The sequence below is a fragment of the Cajanus cajan genome, chromosome 10 (assembly GCF_000230855.2).
Source record: "Cajanus cajan strain Asha chromosome 10, NIPB_CcT2T_4, whole genome shotgun sequence".
In the NCBI taxonomy this organism is placed as follows: Eukaryota; Viridiplantae; Streptophyta; class Magnoliopsida; order Fabales; family Fabaceae; genus Cajanus; species Cajanus cajan.
The window spans coordinates 31,567,160-31,583,719 of NC_138526.1; the positions used below are offsets into that span (position 1 = coordinate 31,567,160).

Consider the following 16,560-nt stretch of genomic DNA (forward strand, 5'->3'; position numbering starts at 1 on the left):
ATAATTTTGTTATGGACTAGTAAAAATTTATCTATAGTTTAATTATACTTTTAGTTTCCTATAATGTCTGATTCGTGATTTTGCACTCTAATCTACTCACTTTTAATTTCATAATATGAGTTTTCAAATTTTATAAAATTCATAATTTTAATTTTTTTAGTGAACATTTATCTATTAATTATTGTACTGTCCATACTTCGAAGCCGAGCTCCGAGCTCGGTACCTCAGCACAGCATGGTCCCAAGTACGCGCTACGTGACGTCAGCTCAGCACTTAAGTGAATCATAACTGATTCCCGAGAATCTCGCCCCAGACGAGGTCCCTTATTTAATCATATTATATCTTACCTCAGGCCCAAGGCCCAAAACAACCCTAAACCACACCAAGGTACGTGCATTACATATACGAGACTATTACTCATACAAACCTTAACTTTGGCATCTGAGTCTCTTTCGCAGGTACTATCCCCATCTTGGAGCACCGGCGTACCCGTGAAGGAGGCTCACTGATCTTACCAGAAGGATCAGCTCTACAGCAGATTTTCGGTAAGAACATTTGGCGCCCACCGTGGGGCCGATCGAAACAGCTCTTATCGGCCACCCGTATGGTATTCACCAGAAGCCAAAGCAGACGTGCAACAGACGACGCTGAACACTCAATCACCATGGACAGCGATGCTACAGCCTTGAGAAGACTGATCGACCAAGTCGAACAGATGCGACAGCAGCATGACACTGACCTGCGCAACATGCGCGCCAAGCACGAAGTCGATCTAGCGGCAACAGACCTCGCAGCGTTACGCGAAGAAAACGAGCGCATTCGCGCCCAACTCCCTCGACACCCCTCTGATCGCCCTCCTCACGAGAGCAGCATCCATGAAGACGAGGCACACTCGGCCTCCCAATCCCGGACTGCGACTAGGGCACCAACATCACGACCTGCCACGCACCGATCTCATGCATCGACGCACAAGTTGGGCCCAGACGCCAGCAGAGCACCCACTCGTGCCACAGAAGGACAAGAAACCTTCCACCGACATCCTTTTGTGGACGGCATTATGGAGACCCCACTCCCCCGTGGATGGAAGCCTCTCCATCTCGACCGCTATAACGGCACAACAAACCCCGATGAGCACATTGACCTGTACACGACCCAGGTAAACCTTTACACTAACAGTGATGCTATCCTGTGTAGGGTTTTTCCGACCTCGCTCAAAGGAGCCGCACTCCACTAGTACACCCAGTTACCCGCCGAGTCCATCTACAACTTCAACACCCTAGTCCGGCGGTTCACGACACAATACGCCACCAGCCGACCTCACCACACAACCTCCACTGCTTTGGCCAACCTCAGGCAGAATGATGACGAACCTTTGCGAACCTTCATGGAGCGCTTCTCCAGCATCTCGGTGAGGATCCAGGACTTAAACCCCGAGGTCGCCCTGCACTCCATGCTCATGGCCCTCAAAGCTGGCCCCTTTGTCGACAGTCTCTATCGAGACCCTCCCCGCGACATGGACGAGCTCCGCGCCCGCGCGACCGGATACATCCAGATGGAGGAGCACTCCGCCTTCCGCGACCAGGTTCGCGGGAAAGCTCCAGCAAAGTCGGAACAAGGGCATAAGGATAAAATCAAAGTCAACAACGACAGTCAATTCAAGAAGTCGACTAGGGCAAATAGAGGGGGGAGATACGACTTCTACACTCCCCTGAACGCACCTAGGGTACATATCCTGGAGGAAGCCAACAACAACAACCTGCTCACCCTTCCACCACCGGGTCACACCCCCAACAGCGCCGACAAGTCCAAGCACTGCCGGTACCACAGGAACCATGGTCACACCACGGAGGAGTGTCGCACACTCCGGGACCGCATCGAAGAGCTCATTCAAGCGGGTCACCTCGGCCAGTACGTCCAGCGACAACAGGGTAACAGAGGCAACTATGGCATTCGGGGACGCGGTAGAGGTCGCGGTTCAGGAGCTCGCACTGACTCACACCCGGGCTCCCAGCAAAATGCTAGCGGCGCAGTACAAGCTGAGATAAGCCAAGAGACAAAGTCGGCTCCCTTACGGGTACTAATCAACACAATTGCAGGTGGCTTTGCTAGGGGAGGCACCAGCAGCTCGGCCCGAAGAAGACACCTGCGGAGCATCAACTGCGTCCACTCTACCACCTCGGCCCCCCACCAAAGCTCACCGCCGATCTCCTTCTCTGACGAAGACTACGCCGGCGTCAGCCCTAACCAAGATGACCCCATGGTCATCGTTGTGGAAATAGCCAACTGGAAAGTGCAGAAAACACTCATTGACTAGGGAAGCTCGGCCGACGTCTTGTACTGGCCGACGTTCCTCAAGTTAGACGTCCCCCACTCTCTCATTCAACCTCACACGGAGCCCCTAGTCGGCTTCGCAGGAGAACGAGTTCACACTCGGGGGTACGTAGACTTACTGACAACTTTCAGAATGCCACCGGATACAAGGCGGGTCATGGTCCGATACCTCCTCGTGGAAGCCAACACTTCCTACAACATCATCATCGGAAGGCCAACCTTGAATCAACTCGGGGCAGTAGTGTCAACCCCGCACCTCACCATGAAGTTCCCGGGCAAGGACGGTAAAATCATCTCCGTCAAAGCTAATCAGAAAACAGCTCGGCAATGTTACGTCGAGAGCTTGAAGATCTCCTCGTCTAGCAAGCAAAGCAAGGGGAATCCCCCACCATAGCTCTTTAAGTTTCATTCCTTCTTTCTCTTTCAGTATGAACAAAGTGGCGCACTCTTTTCCCGCCTCAGCCTTTGGCTGAGAGGGTTTTTAACGAGGCACACAGACACCGTAAATAAAATTACTCCTTTCACTCATCTCATATTCTTATTTTTCCTGTTTATCTAAAGGACGAAAACGAACTCTAAATGCGCAAATGCGAAATCTGAGGTCGAATACGAACCTCGGCACTTCCGTTAAAGTTCGAGTCCGAACCTTAACCAAATCATTCCACTCAAATCTGAAGTCGAATACGAACCTCAGCACCTACTTCAAAGGTCGAGTCCGAACCTTAACCAAATCATTTCACTCAAGTCCGAGGTCGAATCCGAACCTCCTTAAAACTATAAGGTCGAGTACGAACCTCAAACACGCAAAATCTGAGGTCCAAACCGAACTGCGGTGTTCTCACATGAGGTCGAGCTTGAACCTTAATTAAGTCGTATACCTCGAAATTCGAGGTCGAATCTGAACCTCCTTAAAACTATAAGGTCGAGTACGAACCTCAAACACGCAAAATCTGAGGTCCAAACTGAACTGCGGTGTTCTCACATGAGGTCGAGCTCGAACCTTAATTAAGTCGTATACCTCGAAATCCAAGGTCGGGTACGCCCCTCCAAAACGTAAATTCGAGGTCGAGTACGAACCTCGATATTCTTACAAAGGTCGAGTCCGAACCTTAATGAACCGCCTATCTCAAAATCTGAAGGTCGAGTTCGAACCTCGTCATCCATGGTCGAATACGGACCTCGGCACTCTCACCTAAGGTCGAGCTCGAACCTTAATTGAACTGTTTACTCATATGCGAGGTCGAGTACGAACCTCAGATTTCTCACATAAGGTCGAATTCGAACCTCAATTAAATCATTAAAGGCCAAGTATGAACCGCGACGCTTTTGTTAAAGGTCGAGTCCAAACCTTAATGAAATCACCTCACTCAAATTTGAAGACGAATACGAGCCCTAAGTGCACCTAAAGCCAAGTTCGAACCATAATCAATCCGTTTCGCTCAAATTTGAGGTCGAGTACGAACCTCATCACATTTGTTTGAAGCAACATTGCAAGATCGGACACAAAGTTTAACCCAACGACGAGTCAAACTCTCACAACGCGTCACTTAACAAAAATCGAGGTCAAATCCGAGTCTCGACACAATCAAAATAAGTTACCTGACAAAAACACGAAGTTGAGTTCGAACCCTGACTTGGTCAACACAAGACAAAGGTATCACCGCGCACAAAAAACATACAACAGACATCAAACGTACGCCTAAAAATAGGCAAACGGCAAAAAACAAGAGCAAATAAACAAAGCAAGCATATATATACAAAGCCATGTCTATGGAGTTCAACACAACAAAGAAAATCCAGACTAAAATATTACAGAGGCGACCTAGGCTGAGGCATTCTCACTAGAACTGTCATCGACATCGTCCTCCTTAACCAACCTCCCAAAGCGGATCACCTTCTCTGCATGCATGGAAGAAAAGTCGAACCTAGAAGCAAGGAGCCGCGCCTGACGAACAGCTTTGTGGAAGCCTTTCTTATGCTCCACCACAACGGAGCGCTCGACCTCCGCAAGCCTCTCTTCTGCGGCCGCCTTCCCTGCCGCCAACTCTGCAAGCTCCGCCCTCAAGGAGGCAATCTCGTCTTCCCGGCCACCAAGAATGACCTCGCTACGGAGGCGCTCCTCAGCCTCCACTGCCAACTCCCCTTTGAGAGAGGTCACAACATCCTCCAGAGCCCGCACCTGGCCATGGGAGGACGTTACCTCATCTTCCATAGAGCGAGCACGGCCTCGAGAGAAGGCGACGAGCTCCTGCAGCTCCCCCACCTGAGAGGCATAAGTCTCGTAGACCGCAAGGCGATCTTGAGAGACTTCTGCACCCTCGCGAGGTCGCCCCGTGCAGTTCAGAGCTCGGCCTCCTGCCGCTTCGCCTCACCTAGAGCAGTGCTGAGAGCCTTGTTCTCCTCCCTCAGGATCTTATTCGCTTCCTTCCAAGGTTGAAGTCGGCCCCTTAGCTTGGCCAAGTCCTCTTGCTGCTTGGCCAGGTCCTCTTGCTGCTTAGCCCACCTAGGCTTCTAGTGGCCCATTATGCCCATAGCCCTCTGTAGAAGGACCTAAGCAGCGTCAAAACTATCCTTAGGGCCAGTCTCTTCTATCAACCCCTGGTCCTCAGAGCTCAACAAGTCCTGAGGGAAGATCTTCTCAGTAGTCACTCCCATACTCCACAGGGAATTCATGTTGGCTGAGGCGCTTACGTGGTCCAGCCTCACCTTTGAAAGGCCCTTCCCGAAGCGATGGGCTAGATATCGGCTCCGGGAAGCCCCCTGTGACGAGCTAAACGACGGTGCCGAAGCTGCAGCGGCAGACACAGGAACCTCACGACCTGGACCTCCGCCACGAGCCTCAGTAGAGGAAAAGGTCGGCGCCCCCTGCTCGGCGTCCAGAAAGTCCACAATAGGGACCTCCGACCTCGCCTACGAAAACCAGCCCAATGTCAACAACAAACAAGGTAACCTACGGGAAACCACAAAAACAAATAAATAATCACTACCTACCTCAACAGCGGAAGCAACCTGCTCGATAGCCGGATCTGCCACCTCAGCAGCCTGGGCAACCTGCCCAGCAGCCTACATCGCCGCCTCGGCGACATTTCCTGCCTGAGAAAAGCGACCCCAGATCAGGCGACCAGAAAGCATAATAAAAGATAAACAAAAAACATAAGAGACAAGACGCTCACCACCTCGGCAAGTCGAGCAACTTGCTCAGCAGCCTGGATTCCTACCTTGGCAACATCCACCCCGACCTACGAGAAGACCCATTCTGCATCAATAAACCAAACAAAATCAACACGAAAGACGCGTATAAGGAAATAAGACACTCACCTCGGTGGCCTGCACAGTAGGCTCAGCATTCTGGGCCACCCCCTCAGTAGCCACCTGAGAGGACACTTGGGACGGTGGACTCTCGGTGAGATCCACCGCATCAACATCGGCGGCCTTGGAGGTCACCTCCTCGGCATTCGGAGCGGCCGAGGTGCCCTCGATCCCTTTTCCTCCCCTTTTTCTCTTCCGACTAATCTTCAGTGGGGGAGCATCCCCCTCTGGGGGGCTCGGGCACCTCGAGCTCGGTAACGTTGTAGCGATGCTTGAGCTCCTTCCACAAGTTTTTCCCCATAATGCCTGCAAACAAAATAAACAAACACATCAGCAAAAGGGAAGATACACAAACCCTAACAGTCGAATGAGGACAAAATACTCACTCTCCAGACCCCTCTCCCTGTAAGGCGAGTTCGCAAGCGACAGAAAAAGCTTGCAGTCCAACGGACGAGGGAGTGCAGCAAGATTTTCAGTGGCGGCCGCTTTCGAGGCCGTCAACTTAAGGTTACCCACACCGTGAAACCTAGACGGTTTAGGGCACCAATAAAAAGGGAACTTCGGCAAACCGCCAAAGTGGAATACCTCATCCTTCAAAGGATCAACACCCACAAGGGCAACCTGGAAGAACTCCTATTTAAAATTTTTGTATGATTGGGAGTAGAGAGTAAACAGACCCCCATCATCCTTAACCCCATTCAAAGACATAATGCCGTAAGGCATAGCGCCTATCTTCAACTGATAAAAATGAAGAAAGACGGGAAGAGACACCTCTATCCCCAGAATCGTACACAGGACCTGAAAAACCCTCAAAAAGCCCCAGCTATTGGGGTACAACTGGCAAGGAGCTGAGTTGATGAAATTCAAAAAATCGCACTCGAACTGAGTAAAGGGAAGGCGGACACCTAAATCCCTAAAGAAACATTGATACATGTAAAAATGGGGAGGGTTAGTAGGCTTCCCCATGTACACCCCCTCGCCGGCCTGACAGGGCTCAAGCCGGATCATCCGGGAAATGGAAGGGTCACAAATCCTATGCGTACGCAAAAGCGCATTAACCTCGAGGAAAGACCGGAACACACTCTGAATTTCAGCCATCTCCCCCCGAACCCAGTCGTACCCAAGAACACCTGGAACGAGGCTCGCCGGCGGCGCCACTTCCTTCTTTTTCTCGGCGGCGGCCGTCCCAGCGACCACCGCCTTGCCGCGCCCCCTGCCCCTACCCCTGGCAGGCATAGAAGACCCAACACCAGTCTCTCTACCCATCAAGAAAATGAAAAGACTCGAAGAAGGAGAAGATGGGAGAAAGAAGAGAGAACAGAGAAATCGAAGTACCTGGTACTCCTTTGACAAAAGAAAGAAGGGATAGGAAGAGGCGAAACCCAGTTGTCGAAAGCAGCAACGGAGAATGAACGGAAACGAAGGAACAAGAAGCGCCTCAGGCAAGAAACTAAAGGAAAGAGAAGTTGAAAAGGGTAAAGTGAAAGGGAGAAAGGCGCGAGTAAGAGAAAAGGGGCCTCCCAAAATTCAAACGGTCACAACACGTGTCAACCAAGGGACATACCTGAACGCGTAATAAATGGAGCCCATTATGAAAAAAGGAGCCATCATTGCATAACCGTCACACCCATTAACGCGTCGGCCTCGGTTACCGAAATAAGAAACGACAGTCATGACATGTGGCATCCTAGCAGGCCGGCGCACGCGAAAAGCCATTTCCCTCCAACAAGCTTGGTCTCAACTCTGCGACCTACGATCTAGTGTACTAGTGTACTATCCGTACCGGAAACCGAACTCCGAGCTCGGTATCACAGCGCAAGATGACCTCAGGCATGCGCCGTACGACGTCAGCTCGGCGCTTAAGTAGACCATGACCGATCTCAGGGATCCTCGCCCCAGGCGAAACCTATTATCTGACCTAACCTTTAGACTACATCTTCTTAACCAAGGCCGAGTTCGAATCTTGTTATACCAAGGTCGAGTCCGAACCTTGAGGCTACATTTTCCTAACCAAGGTCAAGCTCAACCCTGGAGGATCACATCTGCTTAATAAGGTCGAATTCGAACCTTCAAACAAAAAACTAGGGAGCTCCTCAGAAGCTCCTTCACTCTTACATCATTCGCCGTTTGGGGGGCAAGTACACTAGCCAGTCGAGTCACCGACTTGTCTCCCGCCGATCTATTGGCTCGGTTAAAGTTTTGTCAGCCTAACCAAGCGATAACTCGTTATTGCCGATTTCCTCAACTTGGCCATGAAATGTGGACATCGGGACACCACATCGTTCTGAAGAGACCACATTATCAAACAAATAAAAATACAACCTTGTCACCGTGCCACCTGCACGTTTCCAAAAACAAGGCAACAGCAGCGGCACATAGCATCCCGACAAGCAAGCATGCGCGAAAGGCCATGACCACTCGACGAGCTCAAACTTAACTCCTCGACCTACGGTCTTCGGAGCTTAGGGGGCTAGTGTATTGTCCATACTTCGAAGCCGAGCTCCGAGCTCGGCACCTCAGCACAGCATGGTCCCAAGCACGCACTACGCGATGTCAGCTCAACACTTAAGTGAATCATAACTGATTCCCGAGGATCTCGCCCCAGACGAGGTCCCTTATTTAATCATATTATATCTTACCTCAGGCCCAAGGCCCGAAACAACCCTAAACCACACCAAGGTACGTGCATTACATATACGAGACTATTGCTCATACAAACCCTAACTTTGGCATCGGAGTCTCTTTTGCAGGTACCACCCCCATCTTGGAGCACCGGCCTACCCGTGAAGGAGGCTCACCGATCTTACCAGAAGGATCAGCTCTACAGCAGATTTCCGGTAAGAAGAATTATTAAATTAAAAAATAAGTTATGACTTAATATTAAGTAGGTGATCTGTTATGCGATTATGGCAAGTACATCAGTTGTACAAGCTGTAGTTAGTAGTGAGTAAATATCGTTTTCCAAATAACTTGTGTAATACAAGGTAATACGTACACTTAATAACTAATTTAGACAAAAGAATATTTCATTACTTATTGTTGGTTTGTAAAAGAAATGAAAACTATGTAAAAGAAAGATAAAATTCTTCTTGATATTTTCTAAAATACTTAAAAGGTGATTTAAATTAGAAGTGATATGATATGTTAATGTTGAGATTAGACTTCACCGAATCTCACTCTCATGCATGTAATCACTTAAATCTCTTTTAACATTTAATGTTAATGTCAACCCACTAATTTACTCAAATCCTAATTTCTTAGAAGAAAGAGACCAAGTTTCCTTATCAAGCATCAATCCCTTAAATACTTAACAAACAAACTTTCATTAATAAAAAAGAAAGGGTTTAAGACAACTAATAGGTCAAGTTCTATTCCTAGATACAAGATTCATTAGATATTGTATTCCAATTTAAGGTTACAAAAGATATTTTTCAATACCTAATGAATCAAATATCAAGTTATAGTTGATTGCTCCACAATAAGCATTAAGAGTATAAACATGTGGAGAAAAGAAAGACATTAAAAGGGGGTTAATGGTGTCAATCAAAACCTCAATACTTTTTGAAATAGTGAAGTAGTATCAAAAATCTTAAAAGTGCAAACAAAGATTCAAGCGCAAAGAATACATAATATTTTGTACTAATTCATCTCAACCATCGAAACTATATCCAATTCTTAATCAATCTGATCAAGTTTCACTATCTTTTACAAAGATATAAGTATTCTTTCACAAATCATTTATGGCTTAACCTAATTATTCTTTGACTTGCCTCTTTAAGTAACTACTCAAGTATTTTTTACAATAGAGTCTCTTCAAGCTTTAATAACCAAGTATTTTTTTATCACAAAGCCTTTCCAAGCTTCAAGTAATAGCACAAAGTTAAATTTGATAAATCACTTGTTTCGTTTTACTATCAAGACATGATACAACCAAATTAAGTACAAAGTTTTTTACAGAAAGAATGAATATGAATTTTTACAATGATCATTCAATTTTCTTTTTGATCCTTCAAGTATCTTTATATAGGTGTTTCATGAATATGACCGTTGTAAATCCTTAAGCATTTTTCACTGGTTTGTTTCATTTGTCTTCTCTTCCTTCCTTGTGAAAAGAGATGTCTATTAGTTCATTAATTGTAAGCATTAACTATATTTCACCAAATTGTCACTTCTTATCTAATCAAAGTATTTTTTTTTATCATTTTTATGGTACCAAACAAAAGGAACTATTGTGTGTGTTAGTCAGAAATGACTTTTTCTAAGACCTCACATGCGTTGAGGGATTTTCTTGTCCTTTCTCTAACGCAAAACATGTCTTCGTTCATTTTTGAAGTGCAAGTATCAAAGCAATTTTTTATCCTTTTCAATATGATAAATAGTAACACAGATAAATATGATTTATTTATTAGACATCATAAATGATATATATTGAATGCATTTGTTTTACAAATGAAGTAGTTCATCTGAAAGACTATATGTCATCATAACCAATTGTCTACTCTAATCTATCTTATACTTTGATCTAAAGCATTTTTCTCTAAAAAAATGTCTAAGTTTTTTAACATTAAAATCGATATCTTAAAGGATTTAAGATCATTTGTTGACCTAAAGGATATATATATGTGTGTGTGTGTGTGTAAATAGTACAAATTACATAAGAGTTTAGTTGGTTATATCTAACCCTAATAAGAATGGATTTAGCTCCTTATTGTCACAGGAAGCACAAAAAAGAAAATAAGATCAATGATGGGAGATGGAGAGCCAAAAGGAGCTTGAAGCTGATGAAAGAACCCTAACAACACTCTAAAAGCCTCCAAAACTCATCACAAGCCATGAATAATGGTCCAAACCCTTAAAGAGAGGGATAAAATGTATCAAAGAGGGTCACATCATAAAAATGATGTCCAACATAGACTAACCCACGTTGGACGTAGGCATCAAAACATATGGAAGAGGATCTCTCTATCAAGATCATACTAGGTGTGGGTAGAGCGATGTCTGGAGCTGGCGAGATAGAGACTCTATGCCAAGGTGGCATCGAGCACAAGTAGAATGGTGCTCAAAACTAGGGAGGGTAATGATCTCTACCAGGATGGTGTCAAACATGAGAAGAGTGGCGTTCGACATCATAGTACCTTCAAAATGGTCTTTAAAAATCTTTCCTTTGTCACTTCCATGTGTTCTCTCTTGCTGGCCTTACTCCAAATTTACTTCTTGATCAAAGCTTAGATAAAAAATAAATAAAGATTAGCGTTATTATTAGATGATGGTTACCAATATCCAATTAGTTACAAAAAAATTATTAAAATAAGAATTAAGCTAGTTAAAAGCTAAAGGAAAATTGATTTTGGTAATGTAAAATGACAAATAATTATAAGTAAAAATTAACATTACACATGTCAATTAACATTTAGGTTAAATTTTAATTTTTAATCTTATTTATAAAATAAAAATTGAAACTAAAAGTGAAATTTATATTAAATATACTAAATATTAATTATCATATTATCTCTATGGGTGTCACATTATGTTTAATATTATAATCTTAATAATCAGGTTAATGACAAGTTAAAATTACATATTTTATAATATTAAATGAATAAAATTAAGAAATGAAAAAAAAATTAAAAAATAATATTAAATATTATAGTAAATAAAATTGTGTTTTAGCATGATTAAAAATTTACTTTAATTTTAATTTTAGAGTTAAACTTCACATATTAGTTAAAATCTTAACCAAATTATTTATTAACATAAATCAAATCATGTTTGATTAACAAGCTTTATATTTAAAGATTAATTTAAATATGTTTTTAATATCTTAAATTTAAGATAAATTTGCACTACTAGAATTTTTCTTATTACATGCGACTTTTCCTGCGAATTTTTCATAAAAACTTTTAAGAAACGTTGTTCCTGCAAATTTTCCTGCGAAATTTTATCTATAGGTAATACCTTCATGGATAATATTTTTTTGCAAATTTTAAAATTCGCAGAAAATTTTCCGGCAAAATTTCTTGCGAAAAGAATTCGCAGGAAAGTTTCTTGCAAAGAAAAATTTGCAGGAAAGTTTCCTACAAAAAAAATTTGCACGAAAGTTTCCTGCGAATTTTTTTGCAAGAAATTTTGCAGAAATATTTTTTTACGAAAAAAATAAAGAAATTACTATAAATTCTATCAATAATTTTTCAACTTTAAAATGTTCTCAATGAATTCATCCGAAGTATTTGTTTCCATCATAGTTTTAAAAATCGGACCGGTCATCGAACCGGTTAAGGTACTGGGTCAATGGGTCAAAGGTTGAACCGGTAAGTCATTAGTTGAACCGCATGACTCAGTTTTTATTTATTTTTATTAAAAAAATATTTATATTAAATATATTTTATACTTATAAATTTTAATCAATTCATATCTTATTTTAAATTTCAATTTTTCTATCTTATTTAAAATTATTTTTATTTTTATTTTATAAAAAAATATATAAAAAAAATTACATGTTAAACGGTATATTAATACAAATTAAAAATATAAATAATATGTACATATATAATATGCTTGTAATTAATATCACAAAATAATATATGTAATATTTACATAAATATTATGTTATTAAATATATAATTTAAAATTAATAATATGCTATAAAAGTTATTTAAGTTGTATATATTGCAAACAAATATATTAGAACAAGTATTCATTGTTATATTTAATAAGATTCTTTGCTTTTCCATTAAGAGATTCAATTTTCATTATTATTTTTTGTGATTTATGGTCCCTTAAAAAAATTTAAAAAAAAAAAGAAAAAAAATGGTTGAACCGGTTTGACCCATCGGTTCACCGGTTGAACTAGAAAATTGACCGGTTCAATCCGATTTAAAACGGGTCGACTGTATAACCGATCCAACTTAAGATTCGGACCGGCTGGACCACCGGTTCCCAGTCCAACCGGTCCGACCGACCGGTTCGGTCCGGTTTTTAAATCACTGGTTTCCATGCCTCCAACATGTGATACATAATCTTTTAAATTCTAAGATGACAGATTATAAGCCTAACACTCAACCATATAAATCAACTTGTAAGGTGTTGCCCCAACTTATATACTCTTTAATCGCTTTATTTTCAATCGATGTGGGACTTGAAGTTTTTTTAAAATATTAAACTTATAAATTTAAATATTTTTTTTTATTTTTCATGCAGATTAAAATTTGCAGGAAAATCCGCAGGAAAAGTTACTTGCAAAATTTTTCTACCATTTAGTAAACATTACTTGCGAATTTATTTTTGTAAGAAAATCTGCAAGAAACAAAATAAAATTCTTATAATATTTTCTGCAAATTTTTACCATGGAAAAAAATTTCTATGATTATTAAAATTATATCAAAATTTGTAAGAAATATCTGTAAATTATTTTTCACAAAAAATTTCTGCGAATATTTTTTTTCAAGAAAATTCGCAAAAAAATTTTGCGAATATTTTTTTGCAAGAAAATTCGCAAAAAAATTTTATGAATATTTTTTTATAGGAAAATTTGCAAAAAAATGACATTTTTCTAATAGTATTGTTTTTACTTTTTCAAATTTAAAATCGTTGTATTTTAATCTTTATAATTTTTGAAAAATTTCTTTTAATTTTTTAGGTCATTATTAACATATATAATAGTGATAGATTGATACATTTATATACTATTGGTTGGATTTAAATTTAAAACGTATGTAGCATGTGGTTGTAGGTATTAGATATATACTCTATTCTCTAAAGTCTAAAACTTAACAAGTGGACTCATGGAAAGTGACGAGATGCATTCTTTTATATATATTGTCCATTTGTTTGAACGGTACATATCAATCCATTTATTTTACGTGTGGGTGGGAAGAAGCTTTGTTAACTAATTTGAAATTATTTAAATATAGTTTTTAAATATTCATTATAAAAGTTAATGAATTTATTATATAAATAAAATACGTTATAATTAAATAATATTGTAAAATAACTTTATATTAGAAATGTGTTTAAATTAAACTCTTAACATTAGAAGTCGTGTATCACGAAATAATAAAAATAAAATTCGTCTTGTTGCCAGCTTAACGTGACATCATTTTACTCATTTTATTATCTTATTTTATCAAATTCTTATTTCTTTAATTCATAAAATCGTATTTAATTACAGAAATTAAGTTTATCAAAAAAAGTATATATGGATTCTACTCCTGTTAAGCAAAATGAGTGAGACCGTAGTAAGAGTGTTTATGGGTATTCGATTCGAAAATATTAACCGAATCAAAATCAGTTTGGATTTTTTTTTTATTAATCCAAATCAAATCAATTATACTCAATAGTATTTGATTTGGATATTTGATTTGGATATTAGATTTACACATTTAAAATTTAAATTAATTTAAATTAAATTAATTAATTTATATACTATTGTTTTTATAATTTATTTAGTTATCAATTATTACTTTTTTTCTTATATATAAGATTTAATTATCTAATTTAATAAGATTAAAAGAAGTAGTTAATTTAATTAATAATAATAAACTTGTCATTTTATATATATATATATATATATATATATATATTTTAAGACAATCTTTATACTACATTTCTTTCTTAATTAACACATATATCTTCTAACTAATTAGAGTGTATGTTATATACTATTTTCCTCTCCTAACTAATATTTGTCTTTCTCCTAGTTAATTAGAATACATGTTCTTTAAAGAGTTTATAATTAATGCATTTTATCAAAATAAGAGAACACACTTTAATTAGGATGTATTTTAGTCTGAACATTGTGACATTCTTACTACCCCAACACATATATTGTAATAATGTAAATAAAAAAATAAATTTTTAATATTGGTTAAAGGGTACATATAAAACCTTCATAAATATTCTTCAATATCCAAAATAATTGAAAATAAAACTTGGAAAATAAAACATAAGAGTTTAGAAATTATTTTTAAAAGAATAAATATAACTCCAAATACATATAAAAATTCATGTCCTAGAAATTCTCTGCCCCAATGTCATAATATCAGAGCATACTCATAACTCAATTGTTAGCATTTTGGATGCCACTAATAGTCAGATCTTCCTTACCTAAAACATTCACAAATTGTACGGTTTGAAAAGAAAACATCTATATGTAAAGTACACAAAGAAACGCCACAACATAATTTCCATTACAACTTATTATACAATTATAAATTCCATCAGGTTTATACATGTCAAGTTCTATTGATAATAAGTCAACATTTTGCCATCAAATCTCAATCATACATATGCACCCCACCCTCACACAATCAACACTATGTCATTCTCACGTCACTATTGTTGCATTACTCGATCAGCGTCATGCCACGCCAACATATGTACTCATTGCCACACGCATCATACAACACTATGTCATGCTCACGCCACCCTTTAGCAGCTCATGCTCAAGGTCATGCCACACCAACATACATACTCATTGTCACATGCATCATACAACCAATACTATGTCAAGCTCATGCCACCCTTATAGCAGCTCATGCTCAGGGTCGTGGCACGCCGAGATGTACTCGTTACCACACGCATCATACAACCAACACTATGTCATGCACACACCACCCCTATAGTAGCTCATGCTCAAGGTCATGCCACAACAACATACTTGCTCATTGCCACATGCATCATACAATCAACATTAAGCATGCTCATACCACCCCCTGTAGCAGCTCATGCTCAAGATTGTGCCACGCTGACATACATGCTAATTATCACACACATCCCACATTATGCCATGCTCACGCCAACCTTGTAGCACCTCATGCTAAGGATCGTGCCACGCATGCATTTGTGTCAAGACATCACACTTCAGTCCACAACTAAATTTCCACTTCACGCACACAATCAACATTTCTAGTCAAAATAATACGTGATACATAAAACTTGCACTACATCCTCTTACACGCCAATATCATTACCAAGCATGCATATGAATCAAGCATCAATTTACATCATATATCATCCATATATGAACCAACTCTACAAAATATTATCATACTACTTTAAACAACTTTTCAATCCACATGATAACACCTTAGAACATTAAATAACATATGTTTTCCTTTGACAACTATCAAAGAAAACAATACACAGAGAGTTATACTCATCCAAATAAGCTCTAACCTATCTTAAAAGAAATATAAGAGGATAATCTACAACTCTCATGAAGACATGAAATTCTAAAAAAATCATCCACTTAGCTAAAAACTTCAAAAATCGCAACAAATATAGTTCATGTTGATAGCTTGACCCCTGTTCACTAAAATAACCATAATGGAGTTCTAAACCTCCTTTTTTAGGTGATTTCAACTCCATTGGAAAGATAACATCCGAGACTACAACTTTTATGAAGACATCAAAGTCTAATTCAGAAAGCATCAAATTGCTTAGCACCTTTCAAAGTGTTCAGCGCTTTACTTTCAGGAATCCTTTGCAACGCGGCCCCCGAAGGGCATAGCCCTTCAAAAGCATTCAACCGTTTCCAACAACTCATTCCTTTGCCTCTAGGGATCCTTCCCTATCACACGATCCCCAAAGGGCTCAACCTTTTGAAATGGCTCAGTCATTTGATGACAACGGGCCTCCACACCTAAAACTCAAAAAATTCAACATGTGACCCCTAGAATCCATCTCCACAATTGCATATTTCAAAGATTGTATCAATAATAAGCTTTTAATCCATTCAATAATTCAATGATTCAACCAAAATTCAATGTTCTAGTTTCCCTTACGAACCCTAACTCACAAACACTTTTAAAACAATTTTATTCTCTCTCCCAGATCATCATTTTTAACAATTCTTCACATATTCATAATCATAAACACATACAGAATCTAATAATACCAACAATTCTCCAAACAAAAATAATT

The 16,560-nt window shown here is 39.8% G+C and overlaps 1 protein-coding gene across 1 annotated transcript; it reads left to right on the forward strand.

Moving 5' to 3' along the window:
- The first annotated feature begins 120 nt into the window (after positions 1 to 120).
- Positions 121 to 10,902, forward strand: LOC145952842 (uncharacterized). The gene is made up of 2 exons (XM_083065884.1): positions 121 to 8,477; positions 10,342 to 10,902. The coding sequence occupies exon 1, from the start codon at positions 1,385 to 1,387 to the stop codon at positions 2,312 to 2,314; it is 930 nt and encodes a 309-aa protein (XP_082922010.1). The 5' UTR covers positions 121 to 1,384; the 3' UTR covers positions 2,315 to 8,477; positions 10,342 to 10,902.
- Positions 10,903 to 16,560: the final 5,658 nt, after the last annotated feature.

Bases quoted from the DNA above. Each gene is read 5' to 3' on its own strand.
- LOC145952842 (XM_083065884.1), top strand. From the start codon at position 1,385: ATGGAGCGCTTCTCCAGCATCTCGGTGAGGATCCAGGACTTAAACCCC.